Source organism: Spea bombifrons, chromosome 2 (genome assembly GCF_027358695.1).
Source record: "Spea bombifrons isolate aSpeBom1 chromosome 2, aSpeBom1.2.pri, whole genome shotgun sequence".
Classification (NCBI taxonomy): domain Eukaryota; kingdom Metazoa; phylum Chordata; class Amphibia; order Anura; family Pelobatidae; genus Spea; species Spea bombifrons.
The window spans coordinates 94,457,182-94,473,407 of record NC_071088.1 but is presented as its reverse complement, the minus strand read 5'-3'; the positions used below and the strand labels follow the sequence as shown (position 1 = coordinate 94,473,407).

The window sequence follows — 16,226 nt, the reverse complement described above, 5'->3', positions numbered from 1 at the left end:
TTCCTGATTTTATTTCTTTTTCATTTCAGCTTCCTTCTCATCCAGTCACCCCGTCAAGCAAGCACCCAGACTGTAAGCCTGCGCCTCTTACACCTGCCTATCATACTCTGCCACATCTGTCACATCATGGAACTCCGCACAGCACTATCAGTTGGAGCCCACTGGAGCCACCCAAAACCTCAAAGCCTTGGAGCTTGAGCTGCTTACGGCCTGCCCCGCCACTTCGACCGTCTGCCGCGTTATGTTACAAGGAGGTATGGGGATCCAAATATTCTATACTAATTGCAATATTTTATTTTAATCAACATATTTGCTTTCGGGACAGTTCCTTTGAAAAGTTTCTTTTTGGCTGATTATCCAACAGAGAATCAGTATTTTTACTAGTAGTGAAATTAATTGTGTCTGCATGCGTGAACTTGGGACACTTATTCGTTATAATGAATACACATGACACAGGAAGTCAGTTGTCTTAATTGTAGTTCATTAATTGTAACAATAATAATCTGCATAATAATGGCCACTAGCTGAATATATAGTACTCATTATAGTACACAGCTGTTGAAGTAAAAAAACATAATACATAAAAACTATGACCCGTTTAGTATTTACTTAAACTGGTCTTTTGTATGCTCATTTAATGTGTTTTTGCTTTCTTGTTCAACACTTTATTAGAGGATGTCTTGTATTCTTAAGGTAAGGGATAGACAACTGTATGTTCCCTTGGAATAGCATGTCATAGAACAGATCCAATGTTCACTGTGCTTCTTCACCTGTGCTAGAGAACTCCTACGTCTAAAAAAAAAAAAAAAAAAAAAAAAAAAAAAGACAGCTTGTTTCCAATTTATGGTAAACAAAATGTGTCAAATATCCCCCTTTTGAGATCCTCACTCTGCGTTTCTCCTGCCCTGGTTCCACAGTAGTTCTACCGAGGGGGACTTTCCCTCTTTACCCACATGCCCTTCACCAGTTCCCCCTATAATAGCATGGGCCAGCTTTGGTGTAACGTGATGAACACATTCACAGCAGGGTTTATTAGTGTAAATGAGAATTTGCAGGAGGATTTTCCCTTTTAACTAACAGACAATACTACACATCATCAGGGACCTGCCTAGTTGAACGTCTGAAAGAAGAGCTTGGTTGATCCTGCATCATGTATTGTTAAATCAATAAGAGTCTTTGAAATATAACTTGCTTATTGAGCTACGCATGGCCACAGCAGCCATCCTTGCTGGAAAAACTAGCCAGGGGTGTCCCTTCATAATGGATAGTAAAGTCTGTGAGTTAAAATCACTACTTATCTGTTTAAATACTTCTTTAGTGAATAAATAGCAATGTTTAATAACTGATGCACGGAAAGCCAACGTGAAATAATGATTTAGCAAATCTCCCAATTGTGTATGATTATCCACATTAGTTTCATCATAATCTTTCATGTGAGTAGAATTACTCAATAAAGCAAGCATATTTGATCCCTCTTTTGCAGTTTGCGGATTTGTAAGGTCAAACAGTGAAAACAGAACCTGTATCCTAGTTCTTTATGGATAAACCACATGCATTGACTGCTACCTTTTTTCCCCATCAGGATCTTAGCAAAAGCCCCAAAACCATGAAAAAATTACTTCCCAAGCGCAAACCAGAAAGAAAACCTTCAGATGAGGAGTTTGCGCTGAGGAAAAGTAAGTTACAAAGGAAACATTTTTGAAGGAAGAGAAAAAGCAGTGGGCAAATCTATGAACTAACAAGAGGTTTAAGCTTCCAGTGTTCTAGCGTATAATACACAGCTTGCAAATGAATTTGGACCCTTAGGGTTGTTTGTCACAAGAATTTACTGTGAAAAAATCATTTTCAGGGATCAGATCTCATTCTTCTTCTTTTTTTTAAATACACACATGCCATGTATGAGTACATGTATGTTTTTCTTTCATTTTAATTTGCTATTTTGGCCCATCAGAGCAGTGGACTTTGCTGACCCTTTCAACATTGTTGGGGGCAAGAAATTTGCTCAAAGTAATGGAGTTAACCCCTTACGCTTCTGATGTTCTTGTAATGAGGTCACTTACTCCTCTGTCTTTGCATACAGGTACAGCCGCACTAGAGGAAGACGCACAGATTCTGAAAGTTATCGAAGCCTACTGCACCAGTGCCAAAACACGCCAGACGTTAAATTCCAGTGAGTGCGCTTTTTCCATGTATTTAAAAAAACAAAATCAGTTTCCCCCCCCTCCCATAATGTAAAGAATATTTATTCTCATCAATTCTTTGCAAATCACTTTTTGCTTAAATTTAGACATGATCTAGCAATTTAAACAGCCAATATTTTATTACATGTATGTTTTGCTGTATTTTACCATTTGGGGTGTTGGATCGAGCTGTGATTTGCGGAACTTTGGAAGTCTCTGGTTCATACACAGGACAAAAACCTTTTTCTGCTTTCATAATAGTCTCAGGATGGCCTTTTTCCTTAACCTTTTCAGTCAGTTTAGTTATTCTTAATAGTGGTTTATGTGCTTCTGCTAAAAATTTGTTATTAAATTGCTTGTTTCTCTGTGCCTGAGGTGCTTATCCCCAGCCCTCAAGTATTCCATTTATTAATAAGCCAAGAACTTGAGCTTCGACATGTCAATTGTGACTAACTTACCAGATGACTACTAAAGACACTAGAAGCTCTGAATATTCGCTCGTTTGAGAATTTTTGTAGTCCATTCAAGGAATGTCCTGAAGCTTTAAAATAAGTTAGCCTTACTCTCTTCGGGACCTACTCCTCCATTCACAAATCTTACATTATCAGCCTACATGATGGGCAAGCCCAGCCAAATGGCTCAATTTCATTCCTCGTGTTAATGTTGCATAACTCGAGGGATTCCAGTTAAAGGAATACTAATTCAATACCATCACGCTATAAAAAATGTAAAATTGACCAACAAAATGATTTACCCCTTGGTTGCCTTGATCCGTTGCAAAACCATGACACAATCCTAAATTGCAGAAGGATTGTTCCAGGGATACTGTATTATTTACAGAGTAATCATATGATGTGCAGTTACCAAAATAATTTAAAGCAGACTATTTCCGAAGAAAATAAATAAATGCAGATTTGTATTTTCACAGTTTAAAGTATATTTTATACACAAACTAATCAGTGTAAAATCCTTAGAATAGTCATCTCTGGAGTTTTCAGTGTAAACATTCTAGAATATGAGGCTGTTATTGCAGGTTGTTGTCTATTGTCACCAGCAATACATCAGGGCTGAAGAACGCCAGTCCACAAAGGTTGCAAAAGGGCCAAGAACGCAGTGCATCTTTGCCTGTAAGCAAGTTTAGTGACTGTTCAATTGAGATGCCCACACGACCCTTGAGGACTGGAGTTACTATAAACTAGAGGTTGTGCAATAATCGTGAGAATAGTTTAAAAAATATATTTTTTCTGGTCCTACACAATAAGACCCACAGAGGGTGTATATTTGTGATTTGTCATCCTTCATAATGTTGCCTGGATTGCGTTTTCTGACCCGGTGGGACGGATTTGTTTTTTTACAGTTCTGTTATGCAACAGGTAAGATGAGATACCACTGTCCTGACACCATTAAAACAACATGTTTGCACGGATTCCAGGCTGTGTTCTCCATAACTGCGTTTTAAACAGTAGCTATGTTTCTGTTACTACTTCCTGCTGATCTGCTTGAAAATTCACACCTGAAGCTGCTTTTTCCCATGTGCTTTGCTGTTGAGCTATATTTGATCTTTTTTTGACAGAAACAAAATGAGTAAGCTGTTGCAGCCTCAGAATTATATATTTCAAGCTTTTTTCCCATTCTGCTTTGCCTTCACATTTAAGTGTTTCTGTCCTGCAGCTTTGTAGCAGAAATATGTATCTTAAAACCTGTATTTATTTTTTTTGTTTTTACTTCCCTCAAATCCACGGTTTTGACATCTGATATTTAGTTCATGAGGTCATGGTTCATTTTTGACTTTAAGAACTATCCAGATTTCTCATTTATGCCACTTAATGTTTCCTCATCTAGATTAAGTTAATAAACTTGCTTTCCTGCAGTACTAACAATATGTATCGTATGTTAAAGTATTCATTATAAAGGCACAGCTTCAGTTAAACTATAGAGAGAGTGTGATGACTTGTGGTCATATTGTGCTGACCAAACAAAAAACAGGCTTTAATCCCTAGTTTCCCAGACTTTAATCACACTCCATGACCCAGTGCAGTTTTTGAGGACATCACTTTTTCGTATAAGAGACAAAAGAATGCCACAAGCCTATTTTAAGTATAATAATTAGTAGTTGTTTATAACTCTTGATCTGAGTTATAACTCTTGAACAAGTAATGCAGTAAAGCCCAACAACTTGGAACGTTAGTAAAGATTTCAGTAATTTTTTATGTGGAGCCTTCTCCAAAATGCATTTTCAACTAGCCACTGAACATTCACAAAATGCATTCGCATTACACAGGTTTTACTCTTGGCTGCACAAACTTATCTCATAAACCAGAAACTAATGAAATCTGCAAACCTTTGGTGTCCTTTTTTAACAATCTTTTCTTTTTTTCCCCCCTCTCTTCCCATCACCTTTTTTTTTTTGCTTTTTTTTTTTGTTTTGTTCCATGTTACTTTTTGGTTGTGGCTACTCCTGTCCTGTTCTCCCTCTCCTTTTGTTCCTCCTTCCATCTCTGCCTCTCCTCCATTTGCCTTTTCATTTCACCCATACATCCTTAGCATGGCAAGGCACTGACCTGATGCATAATCACGTCTTGGCTGATGATGACCAATCAAGTCTAGACTCCTTGGGTCGTCGCAGTAGCATTTCTCGTATGGAGCCTTCAGACCTCTCCGAAGACTCTGACTATGACAGTATATGGACAGCCCATAGTTACAGAATGGGGTCTACTTCTCGTAAGAGCTGTTGCTCATATATCTCTCACCAGAACTAATGCACTTCTAAACTTTTTTCTTTCTTAACAAAATGCTTGTTATACCACAACCTACTTTTTCTTAGATGTTTACATGTGTTTCTTGTCTCTCTAATGTGATTGTTTAAGTACTGAGGTAGTGTCTGGTACCTTCATACATGTGGATTGAGGTTCTTTTTTCCAGCATTACCTATGTTAAAAAGAAAAATGTCTACAAAAGGTAAAATGTATATTCGTACATATAATGATATACCTCACAAACATTCTTCTAATGCTTGCGGTGAATTTTTAATGATTTTATGTGAGGGAAATTATTTTGCTGAACCTTTGAAGATCTGTGCTGGTTCAGTTACAAAGATCTAATTTTGTACATAAGTTAAACATTTAATTATGTTTGTTACTGAACCATGATATGCGATCATACAGCGATCCTGTACAGAACATGAAAATGAACTTGATCTCCTTGCTTCGTAGCCATTAATGCTCTCATAAGCACTGTTTTTTGTTGTCTTTTCTCTTATATTTCTCAAATTTGTCTCACTAGTTATTTTCACTTGGTTTTCTCCAGTTTCATTCAATGTAACTATTGAAAGGTTTGTTACTTTGTAAATAATCCTCTACCAGACATTTATCCTGAGGCGACCTCATCGCAGCACATCGTATGGCACTAACTTTTTTTTTTTATTGACTAGCATACTAGGTTGCATTTTCTATGGGACTGCTAGTGCAAAGGTGTATCATCTTGCCTCCTACATTTTGCAATATGTAAGGGCCAAATGTGCCCTTTTTTTTAAGAAGAAATTCCTGCAAATTTTATTCCACCTCATTAAACAATTCTCAGGCGCTCATGGTGTGTTTCAGTGAAATCTCCTGCATCTAACGTTCTAAGAGAACTTTGAATTTGTCTTTTAAGAATGTAGAGGTTGGCCCTTCATACTGCACAGTATGGGTTTTATTTACTAAAGGCAGAGTCCACACAAGATTCCTGCTGAGGTGTTTTAGCTGACTTCATTACACATTATAAAGCTCCAATGCCAGGGAGTTTCTGCTGCAGGAAGAGCTTGGACGGCCATGTATAATGTGTGATTTCACCCTCTGAAATATATTGTACAAGGCCGGCTCAGCAGAAGAATCTTAACCAGTGTTAAACCTTCATAATGAATAGTGCAATGAAGGAGTTGTAACCACAACTCTACCTTAAGTGAATTGACCTCATTAAAGTAGCTTGCCTTCAGGCAAATTCCTACACAAGACCTACATGCTAGTCAGAAAAGAATTCTAGGCTAGCTAGATAAGTTATTCAGACAAAGAGCAGGACCCCTAATTAAAAATCCAAGGTATGGTCCCTGTATGCACTCGTTAAGCTGTTTTAGTCATTTACATGATGCGTTTGTCTCATGACCAAGTATGAGCCTGCAAAGGTCTTCTTTAATTCTGTCAGTGTTTAGGTATAGAGCGTTATTAGAAACTGTTGGGTATCTGAAAAGGGAGTTTCTCTTTTATGTTAAAAAAAAAAACACAAAAACCTCCCTGAAATATTTTAGTTTAATTTCCGGATCCCTGTTTCATAAGGATCTTTATAATTTAGCTACTCTTGCATAAACTGAATTGTATATATATCATTTTACAATAGTCCATTTTATAAAGTCCTAACCTTCCAGCAATCCTGGATTTATGGCTATGTGGTGGCATTGATAATCTGCTTTAAATAGTAGCTAATATGCTTCTGTGCTCTTGGTGTGATTTTCAGTAAAAAAAAAAAAAAAAAAAAAAAAAAAGAATATATTGACAAATCATTTTCCTTTACTAAGTTTATTTTCATTAAGCAAATTGTGCCAAGGTAAGCAACAAGTGTAATAATTTACTTTTGGCTAAAGCACTTAGAACAGTATTTTCTCAGATGTTCCCTAGCAGTTGGAATGGTGGCTCATGTGTTCACCGCTGTCGGATTTACATCTCAGTTGCCACCTGTAACACAACTGAAAGGTTAATCACTTTAAAAACTGTAGAAAAGAGTATGATGGATGATTTTTTCATATAAAGTTTTAATGTTTTTAAGTGGAGATCATACGCTTTACCCAGCCTTCACATGCAAAAAAGCTGAAAGGAATGTAACTAAGCAGTATTTTCTCATAGACAGGAACAGGGAGGCCAAGAGGTATCTTGTAAGAAATCTGATGTGGTGTGATCATAGTTTCTTCTCTAATAAGGGCAACCTTTCTTGAAAAAGAAATGAAAAGCCCAGCTTAACAAGATCATTTTCTCACTTAAAGTGGACTTGTCTTTTGTAAACGCTTATAAACCTAAACATTGTTGACTGGTTGCTTACTTTATGTGTATACCTTGAAAGCACAGTCAAGATGCTTCCTCGCCAATGAAGAATGCATATTAAAGTACTTTGTAAGCATACCACCCCCTCCAATGTCCAAATTGAAATCAATGTGAGTGTTTTCTGTACACGGGGTGGAGGTCTAATTAACCTCCTGCAAACTCAAGTGAGTGAGCGACGGTGGTGACGGTCCCACTCATGCATGCAACTGGCAGGGGGTTTGTTCAGTCACACATCTCCTCCAAACCAAGGAGCTTGGGGCAGGGAAATGCACCAAATATATAGAGAGGATTATGCATGTGGTTGCAAATAGGGTGCTCAGCTGCCATGCCCATCACATGACTGTGGTGGCTTTATAATGGGGACCTGTAACCCATCCTGCTTTTTAGTAAAAACAAAATTGATTTGTTTTTCAGTGTAGATGTTTTGGAGATATTTAATTTAAAAAGGCTGCCTAAATGGACAGCAACAATGAACCTTACAAAACAGCAGCAATAACCTGACGGGGTCTCTCCTACAGAGACTCGAGAACATGATGTTGATAGCTGTGCCAATGGTAGATCGGGTTATTTTTAACACACGTATTGAATTGTAAATTGTAGCATTTGTTGGAAATGATTGATTCTTGCATGGCTGACCAGATCTCCTCCCCCCAACCCCCCCCCCCCCGGAATAGTATGTAAGTATTTGAATGGTGATGTAAATATTGAAACTCAGTTTATTTTTAACTAGGCATTCTTCTTCATGTCTTCCCAAAAGTATTTTAGAATCCATAATTTTAAGGAAAAACTTTTCCAAAACGTTCACCTCTTAGAAAGTGAGATCATCGGCAGCAGCTTGTAGTGGGCATTATCTGATTCATTATATTACTGTTCTCTTCCTCACAAAGGCTGCCTTAACCACTTACCTATTGAAAGGAGGGGGGCTTAATGAGGTGGCATAATCCTGTAGATCATGATAGAGAAGTTAAGGTATGTTTTTCCTCATGTATGTAAATTTATTTTTTTTTAATACTTTTTGTCATATAGTGTACATCTGTATGTGAGCACCTGAACATTGCACCTATATGGTCTTTTTAGACATCCCTTTCCAAAGCCAGGGGATAAATATGGAACTGTCCCAATTTGCTGTTGGAAAGGCTTTCCGACGGATTTTGGAATGTGTCTGATAATTTGCTCCATTCATCCAATAGAGTATTTGTGAAGTTGGGCCCTGTTTTGGATGAGGGCTTGTCTCAAATTTGGCTTTCCCATTCATCATAAAGATATTCAGTGAGGTTTAGGTCAGGGATCTGTGCAGACCACTCGAGTTCCTCCATGCCAAACACTTCAAACATATCTTTGTGTACCCTGCTTTGTGCACAGGGGCACAGTCATGTTGGGATAGGAGAAAGTCTTTCCTAAACTGATGCCACAATGTGGGAAGCATACAATTGTCCAAAATGACTCTGTGTGCTGTAGCATTTACACTACCCTTCACTGTAACTAAGGGGCCCAAAACCTGAAAATCAGCCCCAGACCATTATCCCTCCTTTACAGTCGGCACTGTGCATTCCGGTAGGTAGCGTTCTCCTGGTATCCAACAAACCCAGATTTGTTAATCACTCCAGAGGACATGTTTCCACTGCTGTAGAGTCTGTTGGCAGTGGCTTTACATCCCTCCAGCCACATAGTGAACTCTTTAGTGAGTGCAGCTCCAAAGGACAGGCAATGTTTATGCACTCAGCAGCCCCGATCTGTGAGTGGTCCACCACTTCGTGGCTGAGCTGTTGTTATTCCTAGACGCTTCAACTTCACAAGAATAGCACTTACACTGGACCAGGGCAGAAATTTCACAAACTGACTTGTGGCAAAGGTGGCATCCTATAACCATTCAAGTCACAACTAAACTCAATAATTAAGAGGGGTCATACTTTTGGGCATATAGCGTATGTATGGTTTGTTTTAATCCCTAAACACCATTACATAGGAATATTTGGTGTATACAACTGTAACAAATTACTTTACATTTTTAAATCTTAAAGGGGTATGCATCTCTGTGACTTAGATCTTGTTATTTATAAAATGGCAATTTTGGGCTGGAGTTTTAAAAGTTCTCTTATCAGATAAACCAATGCAAAGTCAACACGAACAGTACATTTGTTGCTATGGTAAGAAGACTACTCTTAGAGTTCTGCATTTGAATTGGTCTTTATTAATAACACACACTTGGTTTTTCTCATTAATAATACATTGCTTATGTGACCTGTTATTGTTAAGATAACGTTTGGAGTGTGATCACAGTGTATCATGCAGCTTTGCTCAAAAAGTTCAGTTTGAAACATTAACTTCACTGATAAAATATATTTAGTAAACTTCATATGTACATTCATATGATAGCAGAAATAACATTCATATCTTACGTTATGTGTTGAGATGGTAATCTCCCTTTTGGTGTTAGGCCTCCAAAACGTCTAGCCCTGTAGTAGATCCAAATAACCACCCTAACCATCCATTTAAAAATGTTCCTGCAAGAAGCACAAACTGCTAGAAAATGCTGGACTGCAATTTTAGTTATTGTATTGGTCTTTCATGCATGCAGAGGTGACATTTATATTTCTATGAATAGCTTAAAGGTGCTGTTAACAAAACATTAAGTGCATTAAGCAAATAAACCTTTTTATTTTTAACTTGATTAGTCCTGTGATCCATTTAGATACTACATATGGTACCATTTACCATGTCTCAAATGGCATTTAATTACAAGTGTCACATTAAGCAGTGGAGATTGAATAGCACCTTTAATAAATAAATACTAAAAAATACAACATTGTCACTGAAATAGTTATGCTTTTTTATTTTTTATTATAATTTCCATGCAAGCAAGGATGTATTTGTGGATCACAGATCACAGAATATAAATTACCTTTGAACTGATATGTATGGTGCCATAAAACAGCTTAATTTATAAGTGTGCTAACTGTAACGTGCCATATGGTACTCAGATATAGGAAACAATATAACTTTTTTTTGTTAATTTTGTGGTAGAATGACTTCCTTTCTTGTCTTTAACTATTGTCTTTAACATACTAACTATTGGTCAGTACTTGTCCCCTATAGCAGTATTTATGACTTGCACACTGAGTAGGTCCAGCTAGCATTCTCATGGATCTTTACCAGTTATGCTACGTTCCTGTTGTAAATATCCCTATTCATGGGAACTTTGGGTAAACAGGCTTGAGAGTCAAAGGCTTGGTAAACATGTCTTGACCAGGAGTTCTTGGTTCTTAAGATGCCCCAGTGATCTAAGTATCTGTCCATGGAAGCGAGGATCACCGTTATTGCCTGAATGTTAATATATGTTTAGTGTAAGCAGATAACGTAATCTAACTTTTGCCATGGTATCCTTCTCGGAAAGATTTTATAATGGTGAAAAAAGGCTTTTTTTCTTTAAATTAATTTACCTTCCATGGTTAAAATGTCAATATATGGTTGAGTATTATGAAATGGTTCAAAGAAATGTAAAAAAAAAAAAAAAAGTACTTTTTCTTTGTTCTCTAGTATTTCAATTGAACATCAACAGTTGTGATATTACAAAAGTTTTAACATTTCTATTTTTGTGACAGTTAGGTGAACAATTTATGTTTATGCAATTCTGTAACATATATACATATATACCCATCCTTGTACATAGATATTAAGGATATTAAATTTAACGTTATATCTTTCTAACGCCTTTCCAACCAAACGTACTGGTTTTGTAGTATTGAGTATTGCCCCTTCAGTATAACATGTTCCTGTTATGTATGTTAGTATCCACTGCAAGATACAATACACCATGCACAGCAGGTAAATATTTCTTCTCTGAAAGAGGACAAGCCATGTCTGGTGGCATATTGCAATGTTAGGCTTAAAAAAATCTGAATGTTGTACTGTACAGTATACATATGCTTTGTGGTTCGTATGACATTAAAGTATTTGTTTTATATATATAAAAAAGAACAAGTTTCTGTTATGTACAGTTTAAATAAATTTTGCCTTTGATAGCCTGTGCCTTCAACAGTGGAATTATTATCTGTGGAATGGATAGCCCCACATCTCACTTGTGTTTCCCATCACCATAACAGTGGCAAAGTCCTTTGAAATTTGGCACCATAATCAGTGTGTCAGTATTGCAATATTTTATTTTCCCAAATGGGTTTTTTAATGTCATTCTGCTCCCATGAATAAAGATGTACAGCATGGTTAAGGTAGATAAAACTGTTTAGTTAAACACAATAACATGTTATAGTCCACGAATCAAATAGAATTACTACATTTGCTAAATTTTTTTGGCTGGCAAGCCTTACATGCATAGCATTTCTATTACTAGACCAATTTTGTGTCTGACCTACTACTGATCCCCTAAAGATTATTTATTCCAAGGGGGCAGAAGGTAGATAAAAATTGCTTAACAACAATGCATGCGTGTGCATTATTGCCTCAATGCATATGAACTTTAACAAAATAAACACCCACTTTTATTGCAATAAATCAGTCTAACGTACTGAAAAATATATATGCAAAGAACTCTTTAGAAGTTTTGAGCTTTGAGTAACCCCCAAATAAATGATATCCCCAAATGAGGAACTGTGGAGACCAAACACACATTGAACTTTAAGCCAAATTAAGTTCTTTGTAAATCTCTCAAGAGTTCATGTGTTTGTTATTGGTAGTCGGCACAGAAGTGAGTGCCAGTGAGTTGCGTGTGTGGTTTGTTTGCTTGGGTGTTTTTTGTGTTTTTTGTTTTTATACGGTATACAGTTATACATTAAACTCTAATGCAGACCACTTACTCATTTTATCAAAAACTTAGAATTTGATGGCAGAAAAGACCCACTGGCCAATCTAATCTGTCAATAAATGTGGTTATAAATCAGGTAACTACAAAACACCTGTGTATGTTTTGAAGTCCTTTACAATGGGCAAACAAGCCATGAATATAGTAGGTGACATTTACAATGTTAGAACCTTTTTGAAAGACAAGTCTGTTTATACCTACACAATGGTGTGTGAATGGGATACAGCTAACTCTTACAGATAATGTTTTTGGTTTAAAAAAAAAAAAAACACAGAAACCTCATTAAAAAGCTAAAATGACAAAAAATAACCGTCCATGGGTTTTTTTTATTTCTAAAACACTGTGTGTATTATTATAATGTACTTTTGTTACTCCAGCCTTAGTACCAACAAGATAAGACCTTGTTGTATCTGCTGCGTTAGATGATGTTTAGAGGGCTCTGAAAGGTTAGGTCATGTGACACACTGTGAACTGGTGGTATTGGCAGCAGTATATCGCACTTTCAACCCTGTCCATGGCCTCGACAAAAATTATGTCGTCACTTTCTAATCCTAGGCAATGCAACTAAAACTTCTGAGGAAAGCCCTACTGATGAAGTAATACTCATAACATGAAAGTTAACTGGGTCTCTGAATATTTGCCAGTAAACTTCACCAGTGTTTAATTATATTAATAAAGCAACCAGAAGTCCACAACCTATGGTGCAATAAGTGACAAGCCTGTTCTATGTTAATGGATGTTTGTGTGCATGTCTATGTAAGCAAGCCCTCTATACTGCCTGATTTGACTAGTCCGCTGTTTGTAATAACATTTGTTTTTGCACATTTTTGTTTACCTTTTCAATTGCCTGTTTTTAGGTAAGTCTTTTTAAATGTAAATCATATCGTTGTTGTAAAGGCTGTTTTTAATGTTTGTGGACTGCTCTCTGTAGTACTGAAATCGTATGTTGGAAAGCCATGGTACTGATATGAATTCTATGTATTTATTTAAAAGATTTCAATGCCAGCTTTTGCTGAATTTGGATGTGCTCTGGAAGTCCTGTGTGTGTAAGCTTGTTTAAAGAAGTAATTGCTTGTTTTCAGTGTTTGGGCCAGAAGTGTCCACACTTTAGCTTTGCAAAGTATCTGCTCTGTAGACCCACTCCCGTTGTTAATGTCCTTCCAATAGATTTAGTATGGGTGCTCCTATATGCAGAACCTGCTTCAGTTTTCCCTTTTTTTGGGATCAGAATAGTACAATGGTTTGCACGCTTGCCAATGATGGTAAATCTGTACCTAAAACTATTTTTTCATTTATGTATATAAAATGCTGCATATTTCCCATTTTATTTCCATTCTTAGGTTGCCGCAAAGAGTCCGCTCCACAGGTATTACTTCCAGAAGAGGAGAAAATTATTGTAGAGGAGACCAGGAGTAACGGTCAGACTGTCATAGAGGAAAAGTAAGTTCCGTCTGTAGGATTTATTTTAGTGCATATGAATCGAGAGCAATCAATGTCTACCTTCTGGAACAAGTCTATATAATGGCACTTTAAGGTTGGGATGATCTGTAGTTCAGTTTAAGAAATGTCTTACGTGAGACCTCTGGGCGCTGTCATTAAAAACAAAGCAAAAAAGATGCATGATTAATGTATTGCAGCACAAAGAACAGATGACAACCTAACGGCCCTCACAATGAAAATAAGTGCATTGGCAATAATCAATAAAAAGTATAAAGTGATTAATTAATTAGAATATGACAAGATTTTAGTTTTTCCAGTCCACAAACTTCAGAATGTTAACATATATTGACTACTTTTTATTGAGATCGTACATTGTTAACACTGTTCTAATAATGACCCTATTAAAATATGTCTATTTTTTCAGATCGTTATTAGTACTCTTGATTACTGACAACTTAAATACAATGTTGTTTTCTTTTTACAATCTAGGAGTCTTGTTGATACCGTTTATGCTTTAAAAGACGAAGTTCAAGAACTTAAACAGGTTTGTGTTTTTTTTGTTTTTTTTTGTTTTTTTTTTATTTATGTCACATACTTTACAACCCTTACTCGCATGCATTCAAATGTATTGAAGGTGATCCACCAAACGCACTTGAACTCCGATGCAAAAATGCTGATACTGTATTGTTCCTTGTTCATGATGTAAGGTGATCCTAAAGGTTATGAACATTTAGTTAAGCTTCCTAGTTGGGTCCATTAGCTTTGGCTAGTAGGGAGCAACGCTTCTTCAGCATGGTCAGTTCACTCACAGACCATACAGCTATAGTTCTTTGTAAATGCATATGTACTGCCTGCTGTTAGTAACTAGTCTAGACTAGTGAGGTAACTAGCATGCATATATTTGCTGGGTAATTTTAACTGCCTGTAGCTGAAGGAAACTAACATTAAGGAAACTGGAAAATACATAATTGTGTTTATCATGCTAATAGATTGGGCATGATAAACACAATTATGTATTTTCCAATACAAAATATTTTGCTAGGAGAATGGTATGCAGTAGAGCTCCAAAAGGTAAGTAGCAATAAGTTATAAACACCAGTACGGACTATTTTCTAGCTCGTTGTAACTCTTCAGGCTCTCCTTCTCCATAATTTGTGAATACTACATGACTGAATTTCTATTCTTAACAATTTTAAGGTATATTTATGCTTTCTTTTTTGTCATGTACATGCACTGAATCATACGTTCATGACAGTAACACCTAAATATGAATATGTAGTTAATGCATATTTACAAACATAAGCCACGGATTGCAACTATAGCCTGTGATTATACTATTCTAATAATGCCAGTGCTGTGAGTTTTGCTCTTTTCTATTGCATGTTGTAATGTCTTTCTGTGTTTTGTTAAACCATTTTATTGTTGTCTCAAATAGGAGAGCAAAAAAATGAAAAAATCTTTGGAGGAAGAGCAGAGAGCTCGCAAGGATCTGGAAAAACTCATCAGGAAAGTCCTAAAGAACATGAATGACCCCTCTTGGGATGAAACCAATTTATAATGCTGCATTCTGTGGCCTCGTTTTCAGACCAGGGATCAAAAAAGCTTGGATCTGCTGTAATATGTAGGTCTGTGTAAACACAGAAGCACCAAGTATGATTTAACTGGATCTCAAAGACTCACCCTTGTACTGTATTGAAACTACACATAGTCAACTGCCTACAGACATATTTCAGAAGCTGCAAGTGTAAAGCTCAGAAATTCATCTCGGAGAGATGAACAATACCAAATCTATAAAGTTTTCCACTTTACACATATATATTACCTCATTTTTGCAGAAAGAGCGGTTGCTAACTCAAAAATCGGATTGTTTCCAGTGACTTTAAAAAAACAAAACTACAGAAGAGTTTATTTTCTTGTATATAGTGTATCAGATGAATATGTGAAAGGCACTTGGGCGGCTAAATCAACTTTTTTTGTTCTATAAAGTGGTCACATGTAAATATTTTTAAATATGTACCGAAGGGAAGGAAAAAAAACGTGATAGGAGAAAAACTGACCATCTCAAATGCTTTTACACAATGGGCTAAATGCAAAATAGTTTCCTACATGTATTTAAGTAACTTAATTGCCTTATTTATGTTAAATGAAACAACTTAAAGGCGTTTTAAAAAGGCTATGAAAAAACATGGGAAGCTAGAACCATTTTTTGGAAAAATGCTCACTTAACAACCTATGACCTGTGTTTATGCATAGATAATATAAATACATATATATATATATATTTATTGTTTTCCCCCTAACACTAACGTGAAATATTTTGTTGGATGACTAAATATGTATATATGTACTTGCAAGTTTTTTTTATTCCAATTTTCACTGTTACCAATTAACTTTTTATGGAAAACCGTTTGAGTTAATGCAATTATGCATATTTGTTACTTGACTGTTTATCATTGCCATTAATTAAATATTGGCTACAGTGTAATTTTTAAACTGGGCTGCACTGAAATTCTACATTCATGTTATAGTATGTGGTGTGAAACATTGTAAACGTGAGTTGGCTTGAATTATGAACGTCCATCGTGCATTCCCATTTCTCATAAAAGTTTTATTATGCAATACCTTGTGGCACGTTCACTAGCCCGAGCCATAACCTTTTTGTTAAGTGTATCTGCCTTGTGTTATATGAAATGAAACATCTGTGTTATTAAATATTCCACA

At 36.3% G+C, this 16,226-nt stretch overlaps 1 protein-coding gene across 3 annotated transcripts in view; it reads left to right on the top strand.

Moving 5' to 3' along the window:
- Positions 1 to 15,526, top strand: part of ARHGEF7 (Rho guanine nucleotide exchange factor 7) — a 62,565-nt gene extending 47,039 nt beyond the window's left edge. The window contains exons 16-22 of one of the 3 annotated variants that reach the window (XM_053455253.1): positions 30 to 254; positions 1,583 to 1,676; positions 2,081 to 2,170; positions 4,725 to 4,901; positions 13,406 to 13,505; positions 13,995 to 14,055; positions 14,946 to 15,526. In XM_053455253.1, coding sequence (XP_053311228.1) covers positions 30 to 254; positions 1,583 to 1,676; positions 2,081 to 2,170; positions 4,725 to 4,901; positions 13,406 to 13,505; positions 13,995 to 14,055; positions 14,946 to 15,035 — 837 coding nt within the window. In that variant the 3' untranslated portion in view covers positions 15,036 to 15,526. Of the gene's footprint in view, positions 1 to 29; positions 255 to 1,582; positions 1,677 to 2,080; positions 2,171 to 4,724; positions 4,902 to 13,405; positions 13,506 to 13,994; positions 14,056 to 14,940 lie in introns of all 3 variants that reach the window. The other 2 variants (XM_053455252.1, XM_053455254.1) reach the window with 2 other exon arrangements.
- The last annotated feature ends 700 nt before the right edge of the window (positions 15,527 to 16,226 follow it).